Below are 17,267 nucleotides of genomic sequence, written 5' to 3'. Positions count from 1 at the left end.
CTATTTCATTCCAAATTTCTCAAAATATAAATGTTTCTACTTACACAAGTATTTTAGCCCTATCCACGGTTTTACAACTAAAACTCACTATCCCAAGGCACAAAATACACTAGTTAATCACAAAATCATGCAAGTAGTACATAAATTATGACAATTAATCTTAGTTGGCAATTATATTAACAAATACACATGTAAGTAGCAAAAGAGAGGCATATAGAGGTTTATTTCACAAATCCTAAGCCTTTGTATGATTTCCTCAACTCAGATCCGATGAGTTAGGTCCTGAAAATATTGAGAATTGAAAGGTGAGTACAACCACTCAACAATTAAGTTTCACTTAACCCTTATAGTTGCATACCAATTGTAAATAGATGCAATTAGGCAAATAAGTACATATATCGCATGACACTAAGTTATGGTTCATAAAATTAACAACCATAGGACCGGACTTGCCGCAGAACACCATATCATGTTATTTCATAAAAGCATAACAAAGGATTACAAAAATAACAACCATGTACCCTTAACACGTGCTGGACTACAAAACTAACAACCATATAGCCAGACTTATATGCATGATCATGTGCCAACCTTATATCCTCTTGTTACCTCCGACACAAAACCGGTGGCTATTACGTGGCTACGTCCTTCATAAACTAACCCAGCCTTCCACTTGTGAGGAGCTACTGGGCCAAGGTAAACTCATTCACTTATATAATCCAGTTTTCTTCAATACGAACAACTATAAGGTGTTGTACCCCTAATCTAGCCTCCTCATAAACCAATGGAGACTAGTTAGGTTCGAGTCTCTCATAAAATAAGTGGGATAGTCCCGAATCAACCATGGGATAAGGCCACCTCCCGATTCTAATGGTTGGTGCCACAGCTAATTCCTGATTCCAACAGTCACTATCAAATACCATATGGATTTCAACCAATCTACTTCTCTCCCTAGGCTCCCACCAATGATCATGCTATATACATGTTTTACATAATATGCATTTTGACAAATGATTCATAACACATGAACTCATATAACTTAATACTCCACAATTTAACACATAATATAACACAATTTTTCACCTATAGTAATAAATCACAATTAATTTTGCAAAACATCAAGGGTGGTAGAATCAAGGTTTTTTTTTTCAAAACCATTTCACAAATCAAGCACTTGCCAATATGCATCATGAATTTAACCCATAAATCACAGTTCACAAACACAATTAATATATAACTATAAAGATTAAGTTTTCCTCGGTTACCTCAAATCTTTGAGAAGTCAAAGGTTTGCCCTTCATTATAACAACTTCCTAAAGTTTCAACAAGCTCGAGTGGTGCCAAAAACAAACCTCTCTACATCCATACCATAAGAACATCATCATTATCTAACTTTTAAAGCTTTATCAACATAAAACTCCACATACACTATTTTTAACCAACTCATAATCACTGCCTATTCATGCCCAATGGGCTCACTAGGTTTTACTAATGTACATTATCATTAATGACATCTCAAACCACCATTAATGCACTTTAACTACTCCCAACTATCATATTTATGGCAATTTTTGGACAATAAATGCTCCCATGGGCTATCCAATTTTAAAATCATCAATGTAGTGTTCTAATACATTAGACAACTCCCTTTACACTCATTTTAACTAATGGACTCCTATGGATCGAAAATCTATCTTTCAACTCAAACCCTATTATAAATAATCAAAAATGAGGGAGAGAAAGGAAGAAGAAGGCACCATAATCATACCTTAGGTGTTTGGGAGCTTCAATCTAGCCTCAAGAGTACTCAATGTCGTACCTTAGCAGAACCAAAGTCAAGCTCTTCATTTCCTTCTTCTCTTTCTCTTCTGTTTTTACGCAGCACACAAACTGATTTATTAGAATTTTGGCCCTCCGCTGCGGCGCATGACACAGAGAGCCCGTTATATTTAAATTATCTCTGTGCGTCGCGGCGAACCAACCACACGCTGCAGCGTGTGGTACAGAGAATGGTTCTTCACTTTTCTTCCTCTTTCCTTGCCCAGATGGCCTGCCATCGATCTGAACCCACTTTTAGGGCTGAAATCACAACAATTATGCCAAGTTAAACCCTTCTCGCCACACACCTCATTAACTCACTAATTACCCTCATTAGGTTAATGAATCAGGGTTAAAATTTTACAGATGTTACATTGTACCTTAAGTCACAACCCTTGCACTCAAGTCATAACTCTTATACCTCAAACCAAAGCCTTACACTAAAGCCAAATCCCTTGTATCGAAGCCAAAACTCTTACAACCTAAGTCAAAATTCTTGCATCCTCTAGTTGTTGAGTTTACATATAATCCTTGATGATTACATGTAAATAAGAGGCGTTATTTTTTTTAGCAACACTTTTCGACTACCCTTCACCTGCCATCCGGCAAGTGCACTCTTACCTGTTGGACCTCCAGGCACCAAATTTTGTGCCTTTTTTTTAAAAAAATAATATAAAAGGATATTTTGATCATCTGTTCAAATTATTTAATGAATAAAATATTAACTTTAATCTTTCAAATACATTTGGTCTTTACAACCAATTTTACTTTTATCTAGATTCTTTTCATCAAATTTTTTAATAAAAAAATTGTTACTACCTCCTTTTTTAAATTAAACAAAAATCATGAAAAATTTCTTTCTTCTCTTTGCCTCCATCAAAACCGAGCAAAAAAACATTACCTCACCTCAAACCAATCACAGCCCTGGGATCGCGTTCCATAATTCACGGTCAAAATCTGAAACAAGTGCCTTGCACTGTTACAGTGGCGTCCTCGTTCACGCCAATTGGGCGAACAGCTTGGTTGGAACTGTGCCTGGGATCGTCTCTCCTGCAGGACGGGAAGGGAAAATTTCAATTTCCTCTAAATCAAACCAAAGCACCTGAACGTATTTTTATTCAAATTACGCGCAACATCCAGAAGCGGACGAGTACTGCTCGTCGATGCTAGCTTGGAGCGAGGGGGAATGTAAAATCCTAAGAATGCGATGAAGTTTTGCATTCGATGGGGAACAAAATTGCGCGCACGACGCAAGTTTCGGCTTCGGAGTATTATCTTCATGACCTGCCCTCCACCTACAATCTCGTCTTGAAGGAGGTTTTAGGTCGGGGCCGTTTCTTCAAGTCTATTCAGTGCAAGCATGATGAGGGTTTGGTTCTAGTCAAGGTCTATTTCAAGCGTGGTGACTTCATCGATCTCAAAGAGTACGAACGGCGTTTGAGTCAGATTAGAGACATTTTCCGTGGCATTGATCACCCCACGTCTGGCCCTTTCAGGTCCTTTGCCAATAATTCCGCATTATTTCTTTTGTGATGCCCGAAAAGCTAGCGCTATACTCGGTAGCTGAACCAATTTAATCGAAAAGGAAAAACTGAAGTTCATAACTTCGCTGATTTCCCAAAGCAGAAAGCTTTACTTATTAGTATGTTTCAACTCGACCTCTCAATCGAGATTAAAACAAGCAGGGATGACTGAGATGCCGATCAATTAAACTTAAAATACCTAGTTTGTAAGTTTTGACTGTATCATTTTTAGCTTCAGCATATTGTAGTTCGAGGAAATTATCACAATATATTTGGCTGCTAAAAAAAAAAAATGGTCTTTTTTTTGAACCCAAACAATGCGCTAACTATTTGTGGAAAAGTAAGATATCTAAGTGGGTGGAATTTATGCGTTTCCAAGATTCATAGAGGGACATTGTAGAAAAATTTGGTGCTCTTTTCCTGTAGTTTTTTTGGCATTTGGGTAGAGCAAGGTAGTTTAAATTTCTCACGTGGTAGTGTCACCTTGCAGTTTTGGCAGGAAACGGACAAAGCAGCATATCTCTTGAGGCAACATTTCTTTCATAATCTGCATGATCGACTCAGTACTCGACCTTTTCTCAGTCTTATTGAGAAGAAATGGTTGGCTTTTCAGGTCTTCTTCGCCCTTCCCGATTGCTAAAATTTCAAGTGTCTGACAATGTTGCTATTTGTTTGACAATATTTTCTTGGGTCAATTGCAGTTGCTTCTAGCCGTGAAACAGAGCCATGAGAAGGGAGTATGCCATGGTAAGTCTTGGTTTAATTGCAGACTAGTCTCTGATAATTTAGGAAGATAATCATAAAGGATATAGAGTGGTCAATTAGGTAATGGTTATTGTGGCCAAAAAAATACTTTATTCTGTTCCATAAGTCCGGAGCTACTGGCAATATTATTCCAAATATTTACTATGGTTTTTTGTCCTACATCTGAGCTAAAAAATTTTGCCTTTGTTTGGCGAGATGTTGATTTTTTCCCCCTTTTGGTGGCAAATTTTCATTTTACAGGTGATATTAAGTGCGAGAATGTTCTGATTACATCCTGGAATTGGCTTTACCTTGCGGACTTTGCATCCTTCAAGCCCACTCACATCCCATATGATGACCCCTCAGATTTTTCTTTTTTCTTTGACACTGGTGGAAGGAGGCTCTGTTATCTCGCACCTGAGGTCAGTTTTTTCCCCTCTTCTATACTTATTTGCATTGCTTGCATTGATCTTTACTTTTGTCAATTCAGCAAGTGCCTAAGAATAAGGAATAAGTCCATGATCCCCCTTCTCTCTCTATTTAATTTTTATTATTTTTTGTCTATCATATGCCTACAAATTACATTTATCCTATTTTGAGAATTGAAAGGCAGGTGAATGTATTCTGTCCTAGTTTTAAAGTACTGATTCTGAATTTTTTTTTGGGGGGGGGGGTACATGAATTATTCTAATTTCTTTCAAAATTCATAGTACTCAGATAATGGCTTTTTGTTCATTTGAAGTAAAAACTTCCATGATCAAGGCAAAATGTTAGGTATTGACATATTGTTTCCAGCATGCCATTATGTGTGTGTTTCCGCTTTGATTTTCATAACTATCCTTCCTTCCTTAATATGATTATTTTATTACTATTCTTAATGTTTGTTTGGCTGTCAGAGATTTTATGAACATGGAGGGGAGATGCAGGTAGTACAAGATGCTTCATTAAAGCCATCTATGGATATATTTGCAGTTGGGTGAGTATTTTTTGCTGCAATAATTTTACTGTTAATCTTGAAGAACATGTTTTTGCTTTTCAGTCACCCTTATATTGTTGACTCATTATCTGGGGTGTTGTGGTGCAATGGTGTGCCATTGTAGTGAATTTGTAATGTCTTCGAATTTCGGCCCTCTAGGGTCTTCCAGTGAGGGTTAGATATCAAAAGCTATACAAAGCTAAAGGGCAAGTGAACAAGTTGAAGATGAAAAGCGTTGTGAAAGATCAAGGAGATTATGAGTCTTGGTCATAGTTCAAAGTTTTTTTTTTTTTTTTTTTTTGGGGGGGTGACTTTGTTATTTAGCCATATAATTCACAAATTTTTATTGCAGTCTTGCTAGAATGATCATTATCTATAATGAAATTGATTCAACCTGCCGTGAGAAAAAAACATATATCAAGGAACCCTTCTTAGACATGCCTTTTTCCACGTGGTGAAAACACGCCTGTTGTTATGGAAAGTTCAATCTGTTGTGTAAGTTGGCGCCACTTGAAAATTTCACAATACGCTATATGGAAAATAAGATTGTCAAAACAAGCTACAACTAACAAGTATAAAACAAATTAAAATTAGAGTTTCTTATTCAAATGAATTGCAAATATATCACTAAGATCCCTTATAAGTCTTAAACTGTTTCGTTGTATTTTGAAAGGTTTCAAAATGTAAAATAAAAATAGTATACAGTTGCTTTAGTATAATACGTATTGGTACTTGATTTATATTCTTATGGTTCTACCTTTTTTCTTTTATAATGGTTCGTTCTTGAAAATCTTGACTTGAACTTCCTTTACTTTTCCTTTGAGAGAGGAGGGTGAGAAGAATTATGTTGGTGAAGTTGTTATGACAGATTGTCACCCGCGAATCAGTTTTTTAGGAGTGGTTATAACTAAGAGGTATCAATGTAAAATATAAAATATATAGCAAGTCACACTTTACATAAGTCATCAACATTGTGACTTACCTCAACCTTTGTGCAATGCACAAAATCTTGTCCCGCTGACTTTACGTACTATCTTGATCACTGTTTTCATTTTATTATGTTTCTCCTTTTATGAGGTTCACATATCTTTCTACTGCTTCAGGTGTGTAATCGCAGAACTTTTCCTTGAGGGACAACCACTATTTGAACTGTCTCAACTTCTTGCTTATCGCAGAGGACACTATGATCCTAGCCAACATCTTGAGAAGGTATACTCTAACTTTGAGTAGGGGTGTGTGTGTGTCTCTATTCTCCCACTTCAACCACACTCACAGAGGGGAAAAATCCACTGTACTGAGTATTTGTAGAATTTGCATGTCCTATGATTTTAGATACCAGATCCTGGAGTCCGTAAAATGATATTGCATATGATTCAATTAGAACCAGAGTCACGTTTTTCTGCTGAAAGCTACCTGAAGGAATTTGCAGCAGTTGTGTTCCCAACCTATTTCTCACCATTTTTGCATGATTTTTACCGCTGCTGGAGTCCCCTTCATTCAGATATGAAGGTACATGGCTGTACTGAAATATTTCAGTCCTTTATGATTTGATGCTTCCTGTAACTCACAAGTGATCTATACGTAGGTTTTACTATGCCAAAGTGCTTTCCAGGAGATACTTAAACAAATGATGAACAGTAGATCACCTGAGGAGGTGGCTGTTGCTTCTGGTGAGCTTCTGCGAGAGGGTGTTGGTAAAGAAAATGTCGATTTTATGAAGGACTCTTTGATAAAGAGAGATGAGATGGGAAACAGGTTAATTCCTGATCACTATGAGCTCCTTGGTGATATCAGTAGCCTACTGAGGGGTGCTAAAGATCATAACCATTTATCTGGTCCCAGGCACGTGATAGGAAATGCACCTAATTCTACCCTTTCTGAGAATCTAAAAAATTTGCAGTCTCCTGGTGAGCTCCTTCAAACTATCTCCAATGCATTCCGAGGAAATGATCATCCCTTTCTGAAGAACATTACAATGAATGATTTGAATTCATTGATGTCTGATTACGATAGTCAATCAGATACTTTTGGGATGCCTTTCTTACTGCTACCAAAGGATAGTATGAGATGTGAAGGCATGGTTTTGATTACTTCTTTGCTCTGTTCCTGCATTCGCAACATCAAGCTGCCTCACTTGAGGAGGGCAGCTGTGCTCTTGTTGAAGGCTTCTGCATTATATACTGATGATGAAGATCGTTTGCAGCGTGTTATCCCGTATGTTATTGCAATGCTTTCTGACCCATCTGCAATTGTGCGTTGTGCTGCTTTAGAGACTTTGTGTGATATTCTGCCCCTTGTCCGAGATTTTCCACCCAGTGATGCAAAGATATTTCCTGAATACATACTTCCAATGCTTTCTATGCTTCCTGATGATCCAGAGGAAAGTGTGAGGATATGTTATGCCAGTAATATAGCTAAGCTGGCACTTACTGCTTATGGATTCTTGATACGCTCTATAAGTTTGGGGTGAGGCAGGTGTACTTGATGAATTGAGTTCACCACAGAAGTCATCAATATCATTTAGTCAGACTAGTGGAAAATTGCGAAGGATAAATGGTGATGTGCAACTTTTGCAGCTGAGGAAATCAATTGCTGAGGTTGTCCAAGAACTTGTTATGGGTCCGAAGCAAACACCAAATATTAGAAGAGCACTCCTTCAGGACATTGGGAAGTTGTGTTATTTCTTTGGTCAGAGGCATAGCAATGACTTTCTCTTACCCATTCTCCCTGCTTTCCTTAATGACCGGGATGAACAATTACGGTCTGTGTTCTATGAGAAGATTGTATATGTCTGCTTTTTTGTGGGCCAAAGAAGTGTAGAAGAATATCTTTTACCTTACATTGAGCAGGCTTTAAGTGACACAACAGAGGCTGTCGTTGTCAGAGCCTTAGATTGTTTGACCATTCTTTGCAAAAGTGGTTTCTTCAGGAAGAGGATACTGCTTGAAATGATAGAGCGTGCATTTCCTTTGCTGTGTTATCCTAGTGAATGGGTGCGCAGATCAGTGGTCTCATTCATTGCTGCTAGCAGTCAGAGCTTGGGTGCTGTAGATTCTTATGTTTATCTTGCTCCTGTTATACGACCCTTCCTCAGCAGACAACCTGTATCTCTAGCTTCTGTGAAGGCCCTTTTTTCATGTTTAAAGCCTCCTGTCTCAAGACAGGTTTTCCATGAAGTATTGGAGAACTCCAGGAGTTCAGACATGTTAGAAGACAAAGAAAGATATGGTATAGTTCATCATCACAATCTAAACTATGGGAAATGGATTTACTGAGAAGAGGAATAGATGAGTTGGACTCATTGAAGAGCTGGCCTGACAAGCAACAAGGTGCTGGGGGTCAACAATCTAGTGGCACTGGCTTCCAACAGCCAGGGCTAACTGATTGTGATGAGGCTGACACAAAGTTGAGAAATATGGGGGCCTTCATGCATAATGATTGCAGTACGGTAGGACATCATGATCCCCAGTGCTCGGAGAAGTTACAGTTCTCTGGATTGATGTCACCTCAGGTTAGTTGTAGCAGTTTGCCATATGAGAAGTCATCAAATAGCATACCTTTGTATTCTTTCAGCATGGACAGGCGGGCAGCGGGAATTCCTCCTGCAGCATCTGATTCTCCACTACAAATGAATTCTCTAGGTATCAGTTCATCCACCATGCCTTGGGTTAGTCCAGTTAGCAAGTCCTTTAATTTGGCTAGTTCAGTTCCAGCCCCAAAGTTTGTTTCAGGTTCTTTTAGCATCAGCAGTGGTTCTAAACATTTCTATCGAGTGGTGCACGAACCAGATGGTAGGGAAAATGAGACAGCCTATATTAATAGCAAAATTCAAGATGTGGGATTATCCACTGATAGCAAAGGTAGTTCAATCTCGCTTGAAGATGCAACCAACCAAACGGATGCATCGGGATTTCCATCTTTTGCTCGCACATCCATTCCTGATCCTGGTTGGAGGCCCCGTGGAGTTTTGGTTGCACACCTCCAAGAGCACCGTTCGTCTGTGAATGACATAGCAATTTCTACCGATCATAGCTTCTTTGTGAGCACATCTGATGACTCTATGGTCAAGATATGGGATTCTAGGAAGCTGGAAAAGGATATTTCATTCAGGTCAAGGCTAACTTATCATTTGGATGGAAGCAGAGCGCTATGTGCAACAATGCTTAGGAGTTCTGCACAAGTAGTAGTTGGAGCATGTGATGGATTAATTCATATGTTTTCTGTTGATCATATCTCTAGGGGTCTAGGAAATGTTGTTGAGAAGTATTCTGGTGTTGCTGACATCACAAAGAAGGATATAAAGGAAGGCGCCATTCTCAACCTATTGAACTACCCTGTGGATGCTTATACCATCATGTTTAGCACTCAGAACTGTGGTATTCATCTGTGGGATACTAGGTCAAGTTCCAGTTCATGGACTCGTAAAGTTACTCCTGAGGAGGGTTATATTACTTCTCTGGTAGTAGGGTCTTGTGGTAATTGGTTTGTATCAGGGTCATCCAGGGGCGTGCTTACTCTTTGGGATCTGAGATTTCTGATACCTGTGAACTCTTGGCAGTATTCCCTTGCTTTCCCTATAGAAAAGATGTGTCTCTTCCTTCCTCCTTCAAATGCCCCTTTATCTTCGACTGTGAGGCCCCTTGTTTATGTGGCTGCAGGTAGCAATGAAGTTTCTCTTTGGAATGCAGAGAATGGTAGCTGCCACCAGGTATGTACGTGGCTACTGTTTTATGGTTGCTTGTAGATTGTAAAAGCAATGTGCTGTAGAACAAATCCAGCTCCAACAGAACAGATATATACCTGGAGTGTTCAAATTTCTTTTCATTGAACGGATGGATCATTCTCTGTTGAAGTCTACCTCTTTTTCTATCGCATGAGTACTCCAGATTGCTTTTGTTATGACTCAATTTAATAATGCTTGGAAGATTGACCAGTATTCTGATTGTTTTTCACTGTAGCAAATCATCGTATATTTGCCTTATCATTTATAACCATATCATGATCATTGACTTATTATAATTTCTTCCTCCAGGTATTGAAAGTGACCAACTATGACAGTGATGCAGAAAAGTCTGAAATGCCTTGGGCCTTGGCTAGACCTTCTAACAAGGGAACTTCTAAGTCAGATTTGAGGCGAAATGTCAATCCCAAGTATAGAGTTGATGAACTAAATGAACCTCCTCCCCGTCTTCATGGCATTCGTTCATTGCTTCCCTTGCCAGGGGGTGATTTATTGACTGGGGGCACTGACTTGAAGATACGTCGATGGAATCACTACAGGTTTTGTTTTGAAATTCATTTTTGGTCCACGTCCACCTGTCTTGCTTCAGATGTGATAATGACCTGACTGCATATATCTATGTATTCTGTTGCAGTCCTGACAAAAGTTACTGTATATGTGGACCTGACTTGAAAGGAGTAGGGCATGATGATTTGTATGAAACAAAATCTAGTTTTGGCGTGCAAGTTGTACAGGTAATTCATGTTTCCACATAATTTTGTATTCCAACAATTTATTGGGCGGGTTGTTTTTCCTTGTTTGAGGAGGTGATATTCTCATTCAGCAAAGGTACGGTGGATGCATCTTTGGTTCCTACTGGTTGAATTAAAATATAATTTTTTTTAGTGTAACTTTAGCCGACGCGAAACCCCATTAGTATGCTTCAGGTTGATTAAGGTCCACCATTCTTATCTTTATGGCTCCTGAAACGTAAAGTGGCTCTTGTTCCAATCACAATGAAATTTGCAGACCAAACTGTGCTTTTATGAACATACGCGAGAAGAATTAGTTTGCTTTAATGCTCTTCTTGACACCAGTATATAGTGATGCATGGAGCCATTCTTTCTTATGGAGTGGCCATCTTTTCATCCTACTCTTTTATGTTCCTTTTTTTTTAAAAAAAAATTCCTCAAGTGTGGAATTGATTTTGAAACACTGCAAAACTTCTATGCCCGACTGGTTAGCTGGAATCTCATCATTCTCCATCCATGTTCTTGCTGAATTCCTTGACTTTTAATGGTCAAATTGCTCACTGTCGTGTATTTTCATGCATTTAACTTTTGCCCCTTCTAAACTGCTTTTCCTCACTGTTCATTTGTCTATTGAGGGTATTCTTATCTCCTACTAATTTATTATATAAGCATCTGATATTCTACATACTACACATAAGCGGCTGCGATTGAACTTTCTACTCTTTTAAACAGGAGACAAAGAGACGTCCTCTTTCGAACAAGTTGACAGCAAAGGCAGTTGTCACGGCTGCTGCCACTGATCCTGCAGGTTGCCACCGTGATTCTATCCTTTCTCTGGCTTCTGTTAAGTTAAACCAGAGACTCTTGTTATCAAGTAGCAGAGATGGTGCTATCAAGGTTTGGAAGTAGCCAAACTAATTCGGGATGGTTGTACGTAGGCAGTGTCAACTCTAGTGGTTAAAATTGTACATAAGTTATAGGAGCTAACCCATTTAGTGGATGTTCAAGCTGCTCTTAATGCTATCTGGGACGTCAAAGTCCCTTGATCTGTAGAGAAGGTATTATACAGGGGAGTTGAATTAAGTCTAGTTTCTCGAAGCGTAGGAATATTAAGCATCTGGATATGTATTATGGGCATGTTGGCCCCGGTCTTCGAGCTTGTTTTTTTTTCATTCGGCATTCTCTGTTGCCTTTGTATTACGAATAGTAATGATGACAAAGAGTAGTTTCATTCAATATGCATGCAAACCTTTGTGGTTTTATTGAAAATGCTTGAACAAGAGTATTTCAATGGTAAAACATCACAGGAGAAATTGATTTTGAATTGAGCACAATAATTGAAATGTCGAGGATCATGTTAATTTTTTGGTACAACGGGTCCCATGAAGGGATCAGTCATTGGAATTTTACCAAAAAATGGGTGTCAATGGGCAAAGACCTGATTGGCTGATTCATGAAGGTTTTCCCCAAGTTATTTTTTTGCGTGACTAACAGAGGCAATGACAGCTGGAAGGTTGATGCAGATTGAGTAATCCAATATCCAATTTGATGTTGAAGTTTCTGGCCCCCCAAAAAAAAAAAAAAAAATTTGATGTTGAAGTTGCAACTTCTTGGATTCATGCGGTCACGGGTCCCTTACATTAGTTGTCTCTTTGCGTGGCTTTCCAACGAAAACTTATAATTACGTTTTGCTTTCATAGAATTTGGAATAAAATTTATTGATCTTATCTATACTCTCGCACGTGTTATTTCTTAATATGATTAAAATAGTTTGCCACTTTCTTGGCATCATTTAAACAATGAAAGTATTACCGTTAGTTTTAAAAAAAATAAAAGAATTTCGGAATGTAAGAGACAAAACTAGATATCAAATAAATAAATAAATAAATAAATCAAAACACAAGCAAAGATCTTACGGATACTACTGCGCTCTTCTATGTGTATGTCCCGAGTAGAGTTTGGAATTTATGACACAAAAGATAAAGAAAATTATGACATAAATGCAAGGATTCATGGCAAAACAAATTCAAAAATATCAGTACACTATCTGTACCTTCATTGACCTCACCGTCTCTACTGGCTTGCATACAATTTTTCAGCAAAGTAGTACTTTTTGACCATTTGTCCTAATACAAGTTTATCGCATCGCTCGAGTCATGACTCTGCCGAGTCCTCTTGAAGACCTTACATAACTTCTCTGACTCAGCATCTCGGTTAAATATGTTGCTGGGAATTAATCTGGACCGTTGAAGTTGCTCAGATAGATAACACCAATCAACTCATTGCAAGAAGGAATCTCACCACATCTTAAGACGGTCCAATGGTTGAACGCTCATGATTGAAGAAAGCGGTTGTTGATATATTTAATAGAAAGCAGAGTTGCACAGCCCAAACCCAAGTTAGTATGAGTATCCCCCTCAAGAATATTTTCACGATCACACACAAACAGAAAGAGGTGGACTCACGGGCTGCAACCAAACAAGAAGAAAAGAAAAGTTGCCAAAGGTTTTTAAAAAGACAATTTATTAAGCAAAAAGTGCAGCCTGTCCCTGTGGCCTAGATTCTTCATCTCCCTCTCTCTCTCTCTAATGGAACCGCCCGTGAAGGGTACTGAGTCTGTCATTGGTTCTATGGTTCACCCTCGAGTACCAACTAACCTGTGTGTATAAAAACCATGATGCAGGCCTAGTACTATAATCATTCATCAGTTTATCACCCAACTTCTAAGCAGCTTCATCTTCCTCTCACGCTCTCTCTTGAGAATGTCAAATCTGCATTACATGTCCAATTTTTTGCTGTTTCTTGTTCTTCTTCTGATGCAAAATCCAAGCACAACGCTGTGCCATACAAAGGGATTGCGACCAAGGCGTTCTCCTGTGACTTCATCGACGACCAACATGAGCCGAATCCAATTCTCAGAACAGCAATTCCTGAAATGGATCAAGTTCGTCGGTGGCCTCAGACACTCTGTTTTCGGCATAGCCAAAAACAAGCTTTTTCCCTCTTACACTCTGCACGTCTCCAAGAAGCCGTCTTCAGGACAATTTTCGTCAATTCAAGGCGCAATCGATTCACTTCCGTTCCTCAATCTTGTGAGAGTCGTCCTAAAGGTCCACGCAGGGGTTTACACGTCAGTACAAGTGCTGCATTATCTGCTTTCCTTCTGTTTCGAATTTTACAAATTAAAAGAAAGCTCATTCCTTCTTCTTCGTCTTCTTCGTTTTTTTTTTTTTCAGGGAGAAAGTGAATATTCCTCCTATGAAATCCTTCATAACCATACAAGGAGCAGGAGCAGACAAAACCATAGTTCAATGGGGAGACACAGCTCAAACAAAAGGGCCAGATGGGAAGCCACTGGGAACCTACGGATCAGCAACATTTGCTGTAAATGCGCCATACTTCATCGCCAAGAACATCACATTCAAAGTATTGAAACAAGTCCCCTTTTCCCCTTGTCTCAAATCTCAAAACCTATAATCTTCGTCTGTTTCTGGGGAACCAAACACGGTGTAACCTTGTGAATGCAGAACACGGCCCCAATTCCCGCACCAGGAGCAGTGGGGAAGCAAGCAGTGGCATTGAGAATATCAGCAGACACAGCAACATTTGTAGCATGTAAATTCTTAGGAGCACAAGACACACTGTATGATCATGTGGGAAGGCACTACTATAAAGACTGCTACATCGAAGGCTCAGTAGATTTCATATTCGGGGACGGCCTGTCTCTGTTCGAGGTGAGTAAGAGTTAGAGGATAGTGTTGTGGCATGCATTGCATGTTTGCATGTTTGCATGTGAGTGGGGTGTAGCAGGGATGAATGGAAGATGATGGATGTGGTGTTGTGTTGCACTTGCAGAGATGTCACGTGCATGCGATAGCGCAGAACATAGGGGCCTTAACAGCACAGGGAAGGAACAGCATATTGGAGGACACAGGATTCTCGTTCGTGCACTGCAAGGTCACGGGTTCAGGGGCACTGTACCTGGGGAGGGCATGGGGTCCTTTCTCTCGCGTGGTCTTCGCTTACACCAATATGGACAACATCATCATCCCCAAAGGCTGGTACAACTGGGGCGACCCTAGCCGTGAAATGTATGTTCTCTTCTCTTCCTTCTTTTCTCTCTTCTCAATTTGGACCCAAAACCAGAACAATAAGGTGACTTGGGCCTAGTGAGGATATTTTCAAGGCCTCTTTTTTGTTATCTGGCTTTATATTTGTTTTTATCTCCCCAACTTATGCATGACAATATTACATAACAAACAACATCAAGTCCGTGGACTTATCATAATTTATAAATAACTTTTAGTAATATAAGATTTAGAGATAATATAATTTTTAGTCCATAAATTTCTTCTTAATTATCAAGTTAGTTTTCAAAATTTGACTCATTACAACTCTGTTCTTATAAATAAACCAGATTGATTGAATTGTTTGAGTTGAAACTTAAAGATTAAATTAATACTTAAAATAATTCAACAACTAAAAGTTATATCTCTCCTAAAAATTATACTGATGATTAAGTGGTTGTTAAAATTTGCCATATGGAGTCTAATCTCGTCAAAATAGCTGTCATTAAAAAAAAAAAAGTGAGCTAAATCTGGTTAAAAACTGAGGTGTGTGTTTTAAACCTAGGGTGGTAATCTAAAAAGGAGACAAGCATGTAATGTTGACAGGGATAAGGGGATGAGCGAGAAGGGTTTGGGAAGAGACTTAGCCACCTAATCCCATTGATTAGATATGTTAATTGGTATAATTAGAGGTTTGGTAATGCATGTGGGAGAGTTTTGTTTGATTGTGATGTTTGCTGTGAGTGAACAGGACTGTGTTCTATGGACAGTACAAGTGCACAGGACCAGGAGCCAGATTTGCAGGCAGAGTTGCTTGGTCAAGAGAGCTCACTGATGAGGAAGCTAAGCCTTTTATTTCACTTAGCTTCATTGACGGCTTCGAATGGATCAAATTGTAGAACTTCATCACATACTGAGTCTTTCTTTCATTTCTTTTCTCTTTCAAGTTTGATTTCTTCTTGTGTGACAATTTTTTTTCCTATTTAAAATAAATATAAATATATCACAATTTGATTCTCGCTTGCATCCAATCTCTGTTTCATTATTATAATGAAAATAGCGCCCCTTGAGCTACTTTTTGAGTGTAATGGGAAAATTCACTAGCTGTGAGAAAAAAACTGTACAAGTTCCAGAAAGAAATATTAAAAAGCAAAACTTAGAAAATTATATCAAACATGAATAAGTAAAAAAACATTTTAAACTGTGATTAACAATAGCACCAATCTTGAAAAGGATATTAGTAGGGATAAAAACTTCATTAGTGTAAATGCGTTTATTCCTTATATTTAAAAATTTCCAACAAATTATACTTAGTCCAACCTTTCAAGAAATATCTAGTTGAGAATTATGCAAACACTCTATGAATCAAGATTGTAAATCTTTGCCAAAAAAATCAGTGCAAATGTTGGAATTATTTTTCCAAATAGGTGTAGCAAAAAAGCAATCTTTGAGGGCATGATTGATATTTTCAACATTAGAATTGCATAAAGAGCAACATTGAGTCAGGGTCATCTTTTTTCTTTGTCGTTCTGAATTAGTAAGGAGTTTACCCTTGAGCATTAACCAAATAAAAGCACAGACCCTTTGAGCTATTAATAGCTTCTACACTTTAGAACAGGTCTTGTTAGTTGGATTTCAATGATTGAATTGAGTTGCGGTATAGGTTGATTTGACAATAAATTTGCCGATATCAATAAGATTCCAAGAGCACTATAATCTCATAAGTTAGAAGTCCATGCATTTGGTGTTATATGTGAGCGCATGAGCATTTGAGGATTTGGATCCAAGTTTAATCACACAAAGCTAAATACACGCGCGCGTGCACTAAAATCAATTTTTTTTTTGTAGTTCAAAATTCATAAATAGGGAGTCCATCTTAAGTATGAAATGTTCTTCTTTTCTTGGCACAAGTATGAAATATTTAAATGAATAAGAATCATCCAACTTTTTTAATTCAAAATGACTCTTTCTTCCTTTTCCTTTTTTTTTTCGTATTTTTACAAAATTTAAACTAAAATTTACAGAAAGAAGTGAACAAACCAGTAGTATTTTTTTTGGTTGGTTTGGCACGCCTATTAACGATGCAAGTGTATGAACGCCGCATTCAAATGATATAAGAGCAAAAGATAGCTTCGTAACGTCACGAACTTTTTTTACTGTGTCAGCCATGCAATTATTACATTGTGTTAGTTTTACTACTTAAACCAGCTAATTTAACAAAAATGTTGGCATAGATGATAATTTTCCTCATATGCTAAAATATAAAAAAAAAGTGCTAAATTTTCATACTTAATATCCTCACACACAACTCACAAATATGGTACTTGTGATGCTTGTTTTGACGCGAAAGTGGATCAAGCTTTTGCGATGTGGGCTTGAATGTTGTGGACATTGGGCCCATATTCTCACAGAGGGGAGCTTCTCCTCCGAATTCCTGCCTTATTAAGTATGCATTATCTTATGCGTCACTCTTTATCAAGTTCATCTCCTTCCAATTTACTTTCTTCTTTTGATTCAGCTTCTACTTCTAGTGTCAACTTTCTTGTTTTACACTTCTGTTACATGGTGATAGTATGTGCTTAGACTTAAAAAGCTTTTTTAGTTTCCTAAATTGAAACTTGTAAATTTGTTGCATTGCCCATAGTGATAGTATAGCCTACTGCCTAA

At 38.2% G+C, this 17,267-nt stretch overlaps 2 protein-coding genes across 2 annotated transcripts; both read left to right on the top strand.

The window, feature by feature from the left end:
* The first annotated feature begins 2,824 nt into the window (after window positions 1-2,824).
* Window positions 2,825-11,802, top strand: LOC129297329 (serine/threonine-protein kinase VPS15-like). The gene is given in 14 exon segments (XM_054935674.1): window positions 2,825-3,292; window positions 3,295-3,314; window positions 3,832-3,954; window positions 4,043-4,088; window positions 4,347-4,507; window positions 4,982-5,061; window positions 6,165-6,270; window positions 6,394-6,570; window positions 6,647-7,525; window positions 7,527-8,268; window positions 8,271-9,769; window positions 10,094-10,341; window positions 10,437-10,536; window positions 11,266-11,802. Coding segments are annotated over 14 exon segments (4,608 nt in total). The 5' UTR covers window positions 2,825-3,042; the 3' UTR covers window positions 11,443-11,802.
* Window positions 11,803-13,026: 1,224 nt separating this feature from the next.
* On the top strand, window positions 13,027-15,609 carry LOC129297330 (probable pectinesterase 53). The gene is made up of 5 exons (XM_054935675.1): window positions 13,027-13,663; window positions 13,770-13,959; window positions 14,061-14,267; window positions 14,389-14,624; window positions 15,352-15,609. The coding sequence occupies exons 1-5, from the start codon at window positions 13,296-13,298 to the stop codon at window positions 15,497-15,499; spliced, it is 1,149 nt and encodes a 382-aa protein (XP_054791650.1). The 5' UTR covers window positions 13,027-13,295; the 3' UTR covers window positions 15,500-15,609.
* The last annotated feature ends 1,658 nt before the right edge of the window (window positions 15,610-17,267 follow it).

The sequence above is a fragment of the Prosopis cineraria genome, unplaced genomic scaffold, assembly GCF_029017545.1.
Source record: "Prosopis cineraria cultivar Desert tree isolate PC_DT_omini unplaced genomic scaffold, ASM2901754v1 PC498, whole genome shotgun sequence".
Taxonomy (NCBI): domain Eukaryota; kingdom Viridiplantae; phylum Streptophyta; class Magnoliopsida; order Fabales; family Fabaceae; genus Prosopis; species Prosopis cineraria.
The sequence above is the reverse complement of the archived record's forward strand: the minus strand, read 5'-3'. Positions and strand labels throughout refer to the sequence as shown.

Excerpts from the sequence above, each read along its gene's own strand:
- LOC129297330 (XM_054935675.1), top strand. The coding sequence starts at position 13,296 with ATGTCAAATCTGCATTACATGTCCAATTTTTTGCTGTTTCTTGTTCTT. Across the intron at positions 13,664-13,769 it reads GTCCACGCAGGGGTTTACAC|GGAGAAAGTGAATATTCCTC; the intron begins GTCAGTACAAGT and ends TTTTTTTTTCAG. Across the intron at positions 13,960-14,060 it reads CCAAGAACATCACATTCAAA|AACACGGCCCCAATTCCCGC; the intron begins GTATTGAAACAA and ends TTGTGAATGCAG.